The sequence below is a fragment of the Alligator sinensis genome, unplaced genomic scaffold (genome assembly GCF_000455745.1).
Source record: "Alligator sinensis unplaced genomic scaffold, ASM45574v1 scaffold866_2, whole genome shotgun sequence".
Taxonomy (NCBI): Eukaryota; Metazoa; Chordata; order Crocodylia; family Alligatoridae; genus Alligator; species Alligator sinensis.
The window spans coordinates 120283-134368 of NW_005841900.1; the positions used below are offsets into that span (position 1 = coordinate 120283).

Here is a 14086-nt window from a genome sequence, read left to right on the forward strand (position 1 = left end):
TGGTGAAACGAGAAGTACATATCCTTTAGTTTACTGTTGTTCTCAGCCCCATTCTGGAAGTGAATGATTTGTTCTTTGTGATAATTTGTTGGCTATTTCATTACTAGAATCTATAAAACCAGTTTCAGACAATAGGCAATAAGCAGTCAGTCAGCCAAAAGACTCAGGAATGTAAAGCAAGTTAAATGAGAGATTCTGGGCTGTTGGTTGCAGATGTTTATACCCATAAAAGATGATATATTCTGTCACCTGTATAGTAGGCTCGCACTGTTCCCATAAACAATGTATTTGAAAATATAGGCATGCTTTAATTTGAAAATGCAGAAGAGAAAATACTCACCCACCACTCATGATCCTCCTCACCATCAACAACAATAATGTCTCCCTCTGAAAATGTTAGTTCATCTGGGTTATCTGCTACACAGTTGTAAATTGCTTTTACTCGCTTGGGTTTAGTTTTTGACTGCAAGAAAAAAATATATACATGCAAGTAATACAATGCAACAAAAGAAAGGTAAGTAAAACAGACTTGGACCAGTTTAGACAGAAAATGAAGTAGTTGCCTAAAACGGTTACCCTTTGCAGGTACCCATTTAGACTGCTGTCTTGCACAAAAAGCTCTCACCCAAGTCTGGGTTTAAAGTGCTCCTCAGAGCAGCCCCAGGCAGTGCTCCATCTCACCAGCAGGTGGCACACATTTATCCATTACTAAGCTTAATTTCAGTAAAGCTTAATTAACTGTACTTAGAGCACTGGCTAAACATTAAAACTAACCCTCCCAGTCCTCAAAAGACAAATACATGCATTTCCTGTACAAACAATGACCAGTCGTCAGTGACTGGTCCAAAAGTAGGCAGTGAGCCTGTCACTGGCAGTACCACAAGGAGATATCTAGAAGAGTACTAACCATGTCCTTGTTTACTCTACTAGACCTGTTTTGCATCTTTCCAGTCCGGGACTCTCCAAAGTAATTCCCCACTAAGTCTTTTGAGGTCTGTGGAATATGGCCTGTGAGATGCTTTGTCACCTCTTGAGGGTGGGGAGAGAAAACTAGTGTTCCCAAGTCATATAATGGAAATACTACTTAAAGCATTTCTCCTGCTCCTCTCCCCACATGCAAAACACTCATCCGTAGGACAGTGCTGCTGCACAGTCCTTTAAAGTGCCACTTCAATGCCTTGGAACTGAACAGTATGCAGACGTTAGGCAGCTGCCCTGGGACTGGGTAGGAAGGAAAAAGCAAGGCAGAGGCTGCTATATGAAGAGAAGGGGCAGGTACCGGGCTGCTCCTTCCCTCCCTTCTTTAAGACCCCCTACTTTGGGGTCTTTAAGAGGAGGTTGGATAGATATCTGGCTGGTGTATTATGATCCCAGCACTTGTTCCTACCCAGGGCAGGGGGTCAGACTTGATTATCTGTTCAGGTCCCTTCCGACCCTAGAAACTCTGAAAGATCTCCCTGTGTTCTAATGACAAAAGTGTTTAGCTGCCTCCTAGCAGATGAAGCACTCCTTTGTAATCCATTTCTAGATCATGCTACTGGGCAACACTGCATAGTGATTCTAATGCAGTCTGTTCCCTCTCTGCTGAATCATCTTCCAGCACAAGGAGGAAGCTGAATGGGTGCAGGGATGCACCTAACAACCACCTAATTACTACCTTCAAAGAGGAGCAATTACACATGTTCTGCTCTTTGAAAGGTAGTGGAATTTTAATAGTCCTTTAGTCCTAGAAGACCCAAAGGCCCAGGGAAATGGGCCATGTACCTACAGTATAATTTCAAGCACATAAAACACACAGAATAAATGGGTAATAAAAACCTTTCTTCTCTAAAGAAGGTGCTATCGGCCACATGCATTTCAGAGATCGTCTTTGTACAACAGGAACTCTGTGCAGGCTTGGACCAGTTGCCCAGGCTTTCCCTATTGCTGGCTGGTCCCCAGAATCTTCTGACAGGGGAACATATGGCACAGAAGACTGGAGAGCAAGGCTGGATAGATGATTTAACCGAAGTGCTTTAGTTGAACTGATCTAGCTAAAGCTCTTTAGCTGAGAGGTCAGCGAAAGCCTCAGAGATAAGGTGCTTTAGTTTGACTGACTTAGTACCTCAGCAACTAAAGCACTTTCACTGCCGCTCAGGCTTCTATTTCCTCTCTGCGTCCTGGACTGTGAAGAAACTACCCTGCTGGTTTCCCAGAAAGCCAGACTTCCCTTGACTGAAATGCTGTTTCAGGAGTCAGATGTTTTATCCATGTTGTGTAAAATTAAAACTGAACCACGTGGCAAGCAAACTGTTCCCCTGTACTTACCTGGAGAAGTATATTCATACATATTTAAAGAGAACTGGGGGATAAAATAAGGTTATAGTTTGCATAGAAAACTCAGGCATTAGGAGCCATTTCAAACCTGACAAAAGAAGCTTAACTTAATGGCTCAATAGTTTCACACTTGAACCACAGGAACAACTGGTGAAGTGTTACTGTGATCCAGCAAAATCAGAGAGCGGCAATGAAACCCATCAGGACAGTTACCCACCTCAGATTCACCAGACAGATTCCAAAATATTCAAAGATGTACATAGTATGAGCCAGCAATCTATTTAATTAACTAGGAAAAAAAGGTCTAAAAAGAGAAAAGATGTATTCCTAATAGTGGAGTGTGACAAATTCCAGAGGTCATTGCAATTTCAGTAGGTCTGCAAGCCAGCCAGAAATGGAAAGATGAATACCTATCAGTGAGCACATCTGCATGCTTACTCTTTATAAGCATGATTAAAGGGAACTGCATGTGTTTTCTACTTATCACTATTAGTTACTTTTATTACAGCAGTTTTTAGGACACCTGCTGGACAGCCTGTGTCCCCTGTGTGAGCCCTGTACACATAGATTTAGAAATAGTCTCAGTCCTGTACAGTTTACAGTCTAAATAGGCATGACTAAAAAGATGGGAAGAAAAAAGAGATGCAGAGATGTGAAATGGGTCTCTCAGCAGGTCATTCCCAGAGTAAGGAACTGTACCCTAATGCTTCAGGCTGTAAGCTCACCATCTTTAGTACTGCAATTTATTTACCTTCAGAGATACTCATCCCATATATGAGTGAACACATGCACCAACACCAATACATGTTAACATCAATGTTCCTGAACTACAGAATGATACCACTTAATTTAGCTGCATGGAAGGTTATTACTACACATATGTGTATTTGTAAAAATAAATACACTCCCAATGTTTTTGACTACTGAGGTTTCAAAATGGAATGGAATGTGTGCAATGACAGTAATACTGCAGTTCACTGGGCAGAATCAACAAAATAAATCAAGTCATGGTATTTTATAAATGGCAAAACATTTCTATCATTATATCTGCAATTGTTTCTACTTTAAATCAGATATAAACCAATCAGGAAATTCAGAAAAGGCAACATTTCAGAAATACCTATTCCAAAATGTGCATATTTAATGAAACAACAATGGCTGAGTCTTAATTACAGTTCAGTTTTATAGCTTGTTTTTACTTCAATATATATGGGAAGTTGTATCAAGATTTCCATTATTCACTGTCCAATGTAACTTTTTAACCTGACCTAGACCTGTCTCCTACTTACTAGTTGCGATTTCCTTGGCATTGGTGCTGGTGGTTGGATCTGTGTCAAAGTGTTAGCTGCAGAACCAGTTTGTGGTACAGGAGCTTCAGATACACAGGTAGATTCTCCTGTTCAAAGCAAGGAAAACAATTTAAAGTGGGACATGTTTGTATAGATAGATAGATATAGATTTGCAGTCAAGAGGAAGTATAGAAGTGTCTTCATATATAGACATTTCTATACTTCCTCTTGACTGCAAAACAAGGTGAATGTCCTCTGATAGCCTCATGTTCCTCACTCAAGGGAATTTTTCTGTTTACTCTATTGAGGCCAGGAATCCCACCCCTAAGCCTAGCAAAGAGATACAGATCTGGATAAGACTTTGCAGGCAGTAAAGCGAACACATCGGTGTGAGATCCTTTTTATATATGGCAACCATCATATTCTTAAAACCAGTCCATTCTTGCTATAAAAAAAATTGCCCTTTGTCTCCCTCAATTTTTCCATTATAGGTGCTTCACCCTAATTCCTGAACTGATTTTCTGTCCATCCTTCCCTATGTACAGCAACTCCTAAAGACTGTTAGTTAAAAGCTTCAGCAGTACAGTGATGGAAATGAGGGAAATACCCAGCCAGAGACAGATTAGATAATCAGCAGAATTAAACACTTCTCCATGTCCTCTCCTCATTCACTTTAGAGTGCCATCTTTTTATAACTTGCCTACATTGAAAGAAAAGGATCACACATTGTGATATGCTCACTTTACTACCTGCAAAGCTGTATCCAGATCTGTACCCTTTTACTAGGCCTAGGGGTGGGATTCTTGGCCTCAACGGAGTAAACAGAAAAATCCCCTTGAGTGAGGAACATGAGGCGATCAGAGGACATTCCCCTTGCTTTGCAGTCAAGAGGACGAATAGAAGAAGTGTCTTCATGACAATGAATGAACAAATATATACATTTAATATTTATACAGGTAATAGAAAGAGAAATTCCATCATTACCACACACAGAAAGCCTTTACCTTGCTCTGGGTGTCTTATTAAGATTAAATTACTACAATTAAATTACTTGCCCAGAAGGAAAAATATGGTTCGGGAGGTACAACATCAGTTTGAAATTCAGTAGGTTTAAAGGATGAGTCAGAAATGGTGCTACATGATTTCAAGGCAATGTTTTTTCTAATTATGTTTTCTGATCCCTTCACAATGTTTCTCTCCCCACCCTTCTTTTACAAACAACCCACACACACAACAAAGGAAACCGAGCACAAGCCTTCTTTCTGCAAGTTCCTCTGCATAGGTAGGCAGCTGTACAGCCCCAATGACCTCAACTTGGCCCAGAAGGCTGATCAGCTAGAATCAGGGACTCAACTAAAACAGCTAAAGTGACATGAAGCACCTACAAGAAACAAACTAATAAAACTGAAGACAGTTACTTGTTCCTGCCTCTAGTTTAGTCCAGTTACATTGAATGTAGAAATTATAACAATAGTACACTAAGAAAAAATAAATCAAATGCCTCCAAACTGAACTTACCAGACTGTTGCAGAGTTCCAGGTCCTCTAGGCTGCCCTTTGTTAGTTAAGGGCGATGACTTGTCAGCCCTGTTTAGAAGAAATTAAACATTCATCTATTTAGAAAATAAATCAGAACTTTAAAAGTTCTATAGATAGTAAATATATGTTAAAACTATTTTCCAAGTTTAAATAAGACTCCTAGTCTTCCTTTATTGTGCTCTTAGAAACACAGTAACAGTCATGTTGCTGTAAAAACTACTGTTTTGCTATTTGTGAATAGCAAATTTGTGAGATTTGTGAGACTAAATCAATAGATCTATATCACTAGTCCATCTGAGCAGTTAATACAATGGAAAAGGACCACAGAAATTCAGTGGTTCATGAACTAAATACTAAAATGGCATCACTTACCCAGAAGAAGGCTTTTTTTGAGAGATTCTGTTGGGAGGTTGTGGAGGCAGTGGTGGTGGTATAGGCTTAGCTTGTGGAACAGCTTGTACTTGTTTTGACTGATGATTTAAAGCTTCTATAACACTGGCTGTCTTTGCAACTGGAGGTGGTGGTGCTGGGGAGATCATATCTATAAAAAAAGCAAGATGGAAAGGTGGTGGAATTAAACTTTTCTTCTTATTTATTCTTACTTATTCAATTTTTATTCTTAGAATCTCAACTATTTCTTTGTTATATGATTTATTTCCAAGCAAAGTAGTACTTTACTAATCGTAATTTATAAAAAAAACATTATAACATCCAATGGCAGTGACTCTTCCTTTGCACAATAAGAACCTTTCTCTAGAGGTCAGGACCAGAAGCAGCTCCCAAGCACAGGGGGTTGCAATTGCAACCTTTAGGAGCAATGGGTTGAATTAATGCAGCTTGGTCTGTCACTTGCAACCTACTTCCCTTGAGGCCAAATGCCACTGATTTCCCTCCCCTCCCTTCCTCCCCCTCCCACCAAATTGTCCTTGGACCAAGCTGCCAATTGGCAACTCCCAAGTTGCCACTGGCATCCCAGCTTCATAGGTTACAAGTCACTGTTTGACAGGCCAGCACAGGTCCCAACCCTTGCTCTAGCACTTGCTTCGAGGTAAACACTCAGTGTCCCAGCCTTTTCTCTAGAAGTAGTTCTGAATTACTTTTGGTCAGGCCCATACTTAATCTCTAGTCCATCCAAAGGATGTCACTTTGCATGTGAAATTTAAGATCAACTGCCTTACTGTTGTAATAACTGATCTTGCAAGTGCTTTGCTAGATAGAGATGAATTTAACACATTTATTTTCCCTGCTGAATCAAAGACTTACAGTTTGTGTTTTACGGAAATTCAGTTAAGTGAGCAATATTCCATGGGAAGTACTTGAAAGAGGAACTCCTTTGAGGACATTTAATTGTAGCATGATTTTAGAGAAGACTTTTAGAACAAGATTAGGGAAATACAGCCAGAGGCTGGCAAACTGTTATACTACATCACCCCCAACTTTTCACATCACTGTCTGTATTCCTAAAACTAGTGAAAATTAAGTATATTGTGGAGGTGACACATTGAGAGGTATAGCACCAACATTATTTTGAACACTTCTTTTTTTAAAACCTCTCATTAAAGGGAAGGCAAGATGAATAATTAAAACTCTATTTAGAAAACTCGTAACAGAAAGAATTTCCTGTTAAACTGCACTATACCAGCCAGTCCCCTCTGGAATATTAGATAAGACCATTCATACAATAAAATAAAAATTGCTGGATAAGTGACTATAGGCCAGAGTTAAAAATCACCAAAAGGAGAAACATGAGGTGTGAAAAAGGAAAAAGGTGGCCAACCATGATTAGGAGAGAAAAAAAGAGGAAAGTGAGAACATACTTGTAGACGTTACACGCAATGGTGGCACAGGGGGATGAATAGCTGGTGGATCTGAGGAAGATCTCTGCCTGCTTATACTTTCCACTCCTAATGAATTAGTCTTCCACATTGTGTTAGAAGAAGTTGTCTGAACACCACTGCCAAGAACTGAAGGCTGAACTAAAAGGAGAGAATTCTTTATTATTATTATTACTGCATAGATACAGGAAGTGTTAAGTGTCACACCTGCCTTTTTAAAAATGGCATCCCTGTATAGTACAGGAAACCCTCATTATTCGCGGGTTTGGCATTCGCAGTTTCAAATATTCACGAATGCCGAACCCGCATTTTAAATATACTTTATACACTTACAGGAGCTCCTTGGGAGCTCCATGCTTGCTGCTGCTGGGCTCCTCCTGCAGCGCTCCCGCTGCTGCCACTGCCAGAGCCTTGCCCCCCACCAGCTGCTCAGGGTATGAACGCAGTGCCTTATTCATGGATTTTGCCATTTGCGGGGGATACAAGAACATATCCCCCACGAATGGCGAGGGTCGCCTGTATATAAACTGACAGAAATCACTACCTTCTTGGAAGACTATAAAAAGATAAATCACAGTGGACTGAAAGCAACAGAAGTTTCTGATTAAAGCATCCCTACTATCAGGGTTTGAATTACAGGGGATCTCGGGGGATTTGAAAATCAAAACGCCGGGGGGGGGGGGGGGTCTGTGATTGGGGGGGGGGGGGGGGTCTCCAATTTTATTAGGGCACTGAGATGGGCAGCCTAATTTTTTTTTTTTTTTTTTGCAGACCCCACCCCATCAAGAGTCAAAATGTAATTTGAACCCTGCCTACTATTTAGCTATGTAAACATGTGTCTCAGATCAGCATTACAAAATATGGTAATTTTAAAATCTGTTTCACAGCTCATGAATCTGAGGCTAGCTAGCAGTAATAAGGGCAGGAATTTATCCACAGGAAATCAGAAATTGAATTGTATGAACATCACTGACTCCTGACTAACAGCTCTATTGGTCTCCAAAAACTACAAGGGACAGACTCCAGCTCATGTGAAGGTTCGTGGACATCACTGACTCAAAAGGGTAACATCAGTTTTGACTTTGACCTTCCATAAAAGTGCAATTCTGAGTTTCACCCAAAGTAGGAGCAACAATTACAACACCTACATATATAGCATTGCTTTTGCATTTTAGAAGCAACTCTTAAACCATAATTTACTAAATTACCACATTCTAAGTCTCAAGAGCTTTCTCCCCATGTCACTACAAAACATTGTAAATTCTGTTTCTGTGAACAAACAATCAGGCTACTGGCATATCATTTTTGCCTACTCATAATGTGTGATTACCATATTAAGGAAAGATGAAAAATATAGTAAATATGAAGTAGGTAAAAGCATCAGTTTTCATGGAGCGTAGGCACAGAGGGATTAGAAGATTTGAAGAGCATTCTAAAATTAGGAGTATAATAATAATAACAATAACAGCAGCTAATAAGAAACAAGATCAGTAATAATTCGAAACATGTTCAACTAGACGAGCAAAATAAAAGAGGCTAATGAAACCAACTGCTAATATATTTTTATTTTAACCCAGGAGGAATGTTTTCCTGGCATAAGCAATATTGCACTATTACCTAACAGTTTTAGGTGGGGGTGAGGGCAAGGAAAAAAAAATTATGTTGGTCATTTAATTAAGTGGCAATGGGTAAAATGCTATTGGTGCTCAGGAACAAAATTTGGTCCAAGAACAAAATCGTTACTTTAATTTACCAGTCACGTCCACTGTTTAGTCGAAGTGTATTCCAAACTGGGTGCTCCCATTCCTATAGTATCTTACCATCCTTTTTAAGAAATGCAAAATTATGCAACCCTGAGCTAGCTCATACCACAGCTGCACAATTTGCCAGACCAGATAAAACCCATACTATATCAAGTTTCATAATAGCTAGGGTCAGGAGGGACCTGAACAGATCATCTAGCCTGACCCCCTGCCACAGGCAGGAATGAATGCTGGGTTCACAAGACCCCAGACAGGTGATCATCCAACCTCAAGTCTAGAGTACAAGTCTTGTACTCTAACTTTGGTAACACCCTTACACTTCCAAAAAAGGGCCAGAAACCATTCCTGTATCCAGTCAGTTATGTACTTTATGCTATCTTATTGTTTATCTAGCTGTTAATAAAGTCAAATCCCAAGAAAAGGACAGTTTCCCCTACAGAGGGCAAGCTGACTCTTACAGGACAGATAAGTCTTCTACACACATCCCAACACAACAAGTCCAAACTTCTGTAGGATAAAAGGCCTTACATATGTGTAACAGTATTTACTGGCATTTATATGTTTTAAATATATTGGTATTCAGGAAAGATGCCAGATTGCTGAAGGCATAAAAGACATAGATTCTTATTCACCAAACAAGTGCAATATATAAAGATAGGCACTGAAAAATTTCTCCAGGTTGTCGCATCATCATGATCTATATCTTAAAGTAAGAGGGAAGTCCAGCCTTGGCTGTAATAGTAGCTCTTGTAATAAAAGTATCTGTATTACTTACAAGCCCTATGAACAGGGCTGAGGCCTATTAATTTTGCTCAGACCTTTGGAAAAAGGGAATGAGCAAGGATCCGGGTTTTCTGTTTCCCATGGAAAAACGGAGACAACTGCAGATTTTACCCTTTACCAGAGGCAAACGTGGATTTCTCATTTTACAGGACAAACCCATGGATTTTGCAGTTTTGCAAACAGCTCTCTGTAGGCTGACAGAGTTCCAGCCTGCAAGAGTGGGAGGGGGTGGGAGGAGGGTGGCCAGGCAGGGCGCACCATGTGCACGTATATGCACATGAAAAAGCAGCTCCCATGGAGGGGGAGGGAGGGGGGGAGGGGGCTGAGGCTGCTGCTCAGCCAAACAGTGCATGGGGCTTGGGGCTGCAATGCACAGCCGCAGGGCCCTGGTGGGGAGCAGGATGGGACCACGAATGGTTCATCTGTGGAGGCCCCAGGAGATGGCAGCAGGGCAGGAGCCCAAGCCCACAGCAGGCAGCCTGTGCCTGCCCCCACCCCATGCACAACTCTGGGGGGCACAGGTCCCCGCTGCCCCCCAGGAATGCATGCAGCAGTGAGGAGTTGGGCTCTGCTCACTTCAGCAGCCACTGCCACTTCCTGCCAAGGGCAGGGGAGTCATGGGGCACCAGCAGGGCCAAGGAGGAACTGGGGGGGAGGGGGCGGGGAAGTGAGAGGCCTTTCATTTTAATCACAGGCTTTGGGGTTTTTATCAGGGAACTTGCAATATTTTATCAGAGACCTTGCAGTTTTTGGTTTTCTTTTATCAGGGAAAGCCAGAATCCCTGATAACGAGGTATTGATACAGTTTTAAGTTTTGGCCAGTTACCAACTCCCTCAACCACCCAATTACCCAAATTGTTGTACTATTTATATTTTACTTTCATTTCAACACTTCCTAGGACAGATCTTAGAAAAGTCTCTGCAAGGTTATCACTGTTAAACTTCCTTCACATTATGCAGCATGCTTTTCCTCTGTCCAGGCATTTTTAAGAAGAAATATTACTACATACGCTAGATACTTAAAGAATTTCAAAACTGATTAAAATTACCTGGGAGATGGAAACCTTCATGAAGTAAACGTAATGAAAAATGGCACATGCAGAAGGCTCTTTCTGTTCTAAATCACCCGATCTGTTACTCACTTCTTATAAGTGCGTGTGAGCTTCATCAATTGTTTGTAGACATGTATAGCAGAATAGTTCTGCATGTATAGCAGTTCTGTATAGCAGAAGCACAATGCGGAATACTTTCTTCCTTCACTACCATGTACAATGAAAATCAAGCTTGGAATATGTTCTGCAGATTCACCCCAAATGTAAAAGTCATCAAAAAATAGCTCTAATACCTACCTGTGCAACGGAACTGTAAAACAAATCTTCAAAATGTAAGAAAAAATATTATGATCCCATTTCTTCTAAAATACTATGATATTTTCCAGCGTTAGTACCTTTGCCAATATTCCTTGGAGGTAGGGGAGGTGCGCTTGTTGTAACAGGTACCGCAGGCTGAATGGGAGGTGGACTACCACTGAGTATTGCTCCATAGGTTTCATTCTGTAATATACTAGGCATAAAACCTCTTTGTTTATCCTTAGCAATATTTGCTGCATCTCTTGCCAAAGATGCTACATTAGGCTGAAGTTGGTTTGATCCCAGCTGATAGAAACTGACAGGCCTGTCTTCTCTCCGATTAGGGCTGGGTTGCTAAAAACAACAAAAGATTACATGCTGATATTATACTACTTGCTTTAAATATATTTAGCAGGACTAACTACCACATGCTAGTGAGAAGTTTATAACTATTACATCTTGAAAGATATTGCACTTATGTCACCACCACCCCTGACCAACCTACCCAGTAAAGCCACATTCCCCTCTTGCAGTTTTAAAGGAACAAAACTCTTGTGCACTGATTTTTGTGTCTGTGTTTAATTTTAACAAAATTGTCTCATTTAATTCACTCCACTCTGCAATGCTTTTAAAAAGCAGCTTAATACTTCCTTCCTTAATCTCTTGTATTTTTGGTCCTATCTTTGCTCCAATAGTGTTCCCCTTACTTCTTCTATTGCATCTGATAGCACACCTTCCTGCATTTTTTCTGGTGTCATTTTGTTCTCATCATAATCACCACCACCTGTTTACTATTTGAATTATGGTAACACAAAGGTGCCCCCAGCTGAAATTGGGATCCCACTGTGCTAGACTCCATACAAACACATAGTAAGAGAGACTCCCTACCACAAGTAATTACAATCTAAACAGACAAGACTAAAAAAGAATGAGCAAAAACAAATGTGCAGAGAGAATAAGATTTACCCAAAGTCATATAGTGAGTCAGTAATGTAGCTCTCCTCCGGCTGATTCCAGCATCCAGGCCCAATACCTAACAGCCAGAAAGCTAAAGCTACTAGATAGAGACAGATGTTTAAGGGGAGTTGTTTTATTGACCAGGGGCAGCAACTAGCTGAAAAGACACTGCCTCATACTACAAACTACTAAGAGCCTTGCGAGGCTGGTCTCACTGAACTTTGTTCCATCTTTCATATCAGACACCTTGTAGTAAAATTAATGCTAAGTCAAAAGCTCCTCAGGCTTTAATGGGTAGCAGGAAGGAAAAGCAGTAATCGTTCTCAGTCTCCTGGCTACTGAGAGGCTTCTTATCTAGCCTTTGTTTTCAATTTGCCCACTAAGATAAAGGTCACCTACAACTACTAAAATTTTTACCAAACAGCACTGCACAACTGATCAGACTTCTTTGCAGAAGCAGCACTATTTACAAGACTTTGAACTCTTTTTACTCTTGGCTTCTTATGAGTACTGAGAAGCGATAGCTGAGACGCATAAGATTTCTGCCACTGTCTGCAAGTGAGCACAAGGGGCACATAAACAATCCCTCACTTTTGCCAGTTGCCATGGCCTTTTCCTAGAGTGTGTGCCACACTGTGACAGCACAGCTGCTGCAACAGGGAACTAGTAGAGGCTTGTAGCTATGTATGTTCTGGTAGCTGGGTGGTGATTACTGGTGTCTGCCACCAGAGGCAGGTAAGTGGGGACTAGGCCTCCATAGAAGAACTGCATTAACTTACACTCATTTCACATATGGGAGGTTACCTTGGCAATCATATGGACTAGATTTATTTTGTAAAAAAAAGTTTAAAGCACTTCTAGAAAGCTCCAAGTCCTAATGGTCAGAATTTTAATTTAGAAAAGCTTAATTCCATTTAAAAGCGTTTTGCCTGAAAACAGATGCAGATTTCAAGCTGTTCTTTCTTCTTTGTCAGACTACAAAGCAACTGTATACACTGAGTTTTAAATTTAGATTGCATTTCAAACAAAAAATGATTGCGCTTATGCATTTGCTATGATGCAGGAGCATCATGGTCAGATTTCGACACAGAATCCTGGTCTAAATCTGAATCCTCGTCTGAATTTAAAGAAATATCTGTGGGACTGATCAGCCTAATAAGCCCAATGAAAAATGTGCTCCTACACAACAAATATGTTTTTGAAAATGGGTTGGTAAAATTTTAACAATGGTCCATGGTAAGTATATGAGCCCAAGCCTCTCATCAGCTTACTAAGAGACAAACCAGTTCAGTTCAGGGACATGATTGATGGACAGCTGGGACAATGTTGCTCAGCCCATGCACACAAGCAAAAGTGCCCCATTTAGTTTACTCTGAGTCTTGCAGAATGTCATCTGTTTGCTATATAAACTTCAGCATTATTTTTCTCATTGCAGTGATAATCATTGTAATTATTGTGCTCTAATAATTATAATAGATACAGTTGAGGATTCGTATGCCCAGCACATGACCAAATTGTATTCGTAACATTCCATAGCTCAGAAAATACAAATGTGCCTTTAGAAATAAGGTTACACAGCTGGTGAACTGTGGGTGTGAATGTTAGAGTGTCATTTAGAGCATTAGTATTTATGCTAAATACACATTTATACCAATAGTACAGAGAACAAGCGAGCTATTTTCCTCAGAATATATCCTATGATTAGACTGAATTAGTCAAATATGACTATCAATGCACAGCACCCTGACTGGTTATAAAACAGTTATAAAAGTCATTAATGGAAGCCAATTATAATAAGCCACACCTTCACTTACTCTGAAACCTTCTCCTTTCTATTATTTTATATTCACTTATGACACACTTCTCAACTTTAAAAAACAAAATTTCGGAAGCGACCCTTATGATCAGTAATTGGAAAAACTATTTGACTTCTTTACAGATAACTCCATCTGACAGCTTGTCATTTATAAACAGAATTCTGACATGGCCCATGGCAAACCTAACTGCAACAATATTCAGCAGCACAGTCAATGTACTTACAGACATTACTCTGTGATTAATAGTCCTTAATCTTCTTTCAAAAGTCCCAGTAGTATAAGCCTATTAATAGTGGGCAGTGAAATACTAGTTTTATTATTTTAGCCTCACTGCAGAGTACCAAATGATTTCCTCAGAGGTGGAGCTGAAGTCCAGCCAAAAAACAGAAGAGGTGACAACTGAAAAACATGGTACCAAGGCCAAGTGGCACCAGAGCTA

General features: G+C 40.3%; 1 protein-coding gene across 4 annotated transcripts in view; it reads right to left on the reverse strand.

Annotated features, from left to right (window-relative positions):
- ASAP2 (ArfGAP with SH3 domain, ankyrin repeat and PH domain 2) overlaps positions 1-14086 on the reverse strand; it is a 115616-nt gene that overhangs the window by 4344 nt on the left and 97186 nt on the right. For 3 of the 4 annotated variants that reach the window (XM_014517314.2, XM_025197595.1, XM_025197593.1), the window contains 6 exons: positions 10972-11227; positions 6961-7119; positions 5516-5684; positions 5124-5191; positions 3606-3712; positions 341-463 (listed from right to left, as the gene is read on the reverse strand). In XM_014517314.2, coding sequence (XP_014372800.1) covers positions 341-463; positions 3606-3712; positions 5124-5191; positions 5516-5684; positions 6961-7119; positions 10972-11227 — 882 coding nt within the window. The remainder of the gene's footprint in view (positions 1-340; positions 464-3605; positions 3713-5123; positions 5192-5515; positions 5685-6960; positions 7120-10971; positions 11228-14086) is intronic. The other variant, XM_025197594.1, reaches the window with a different exon arrangement.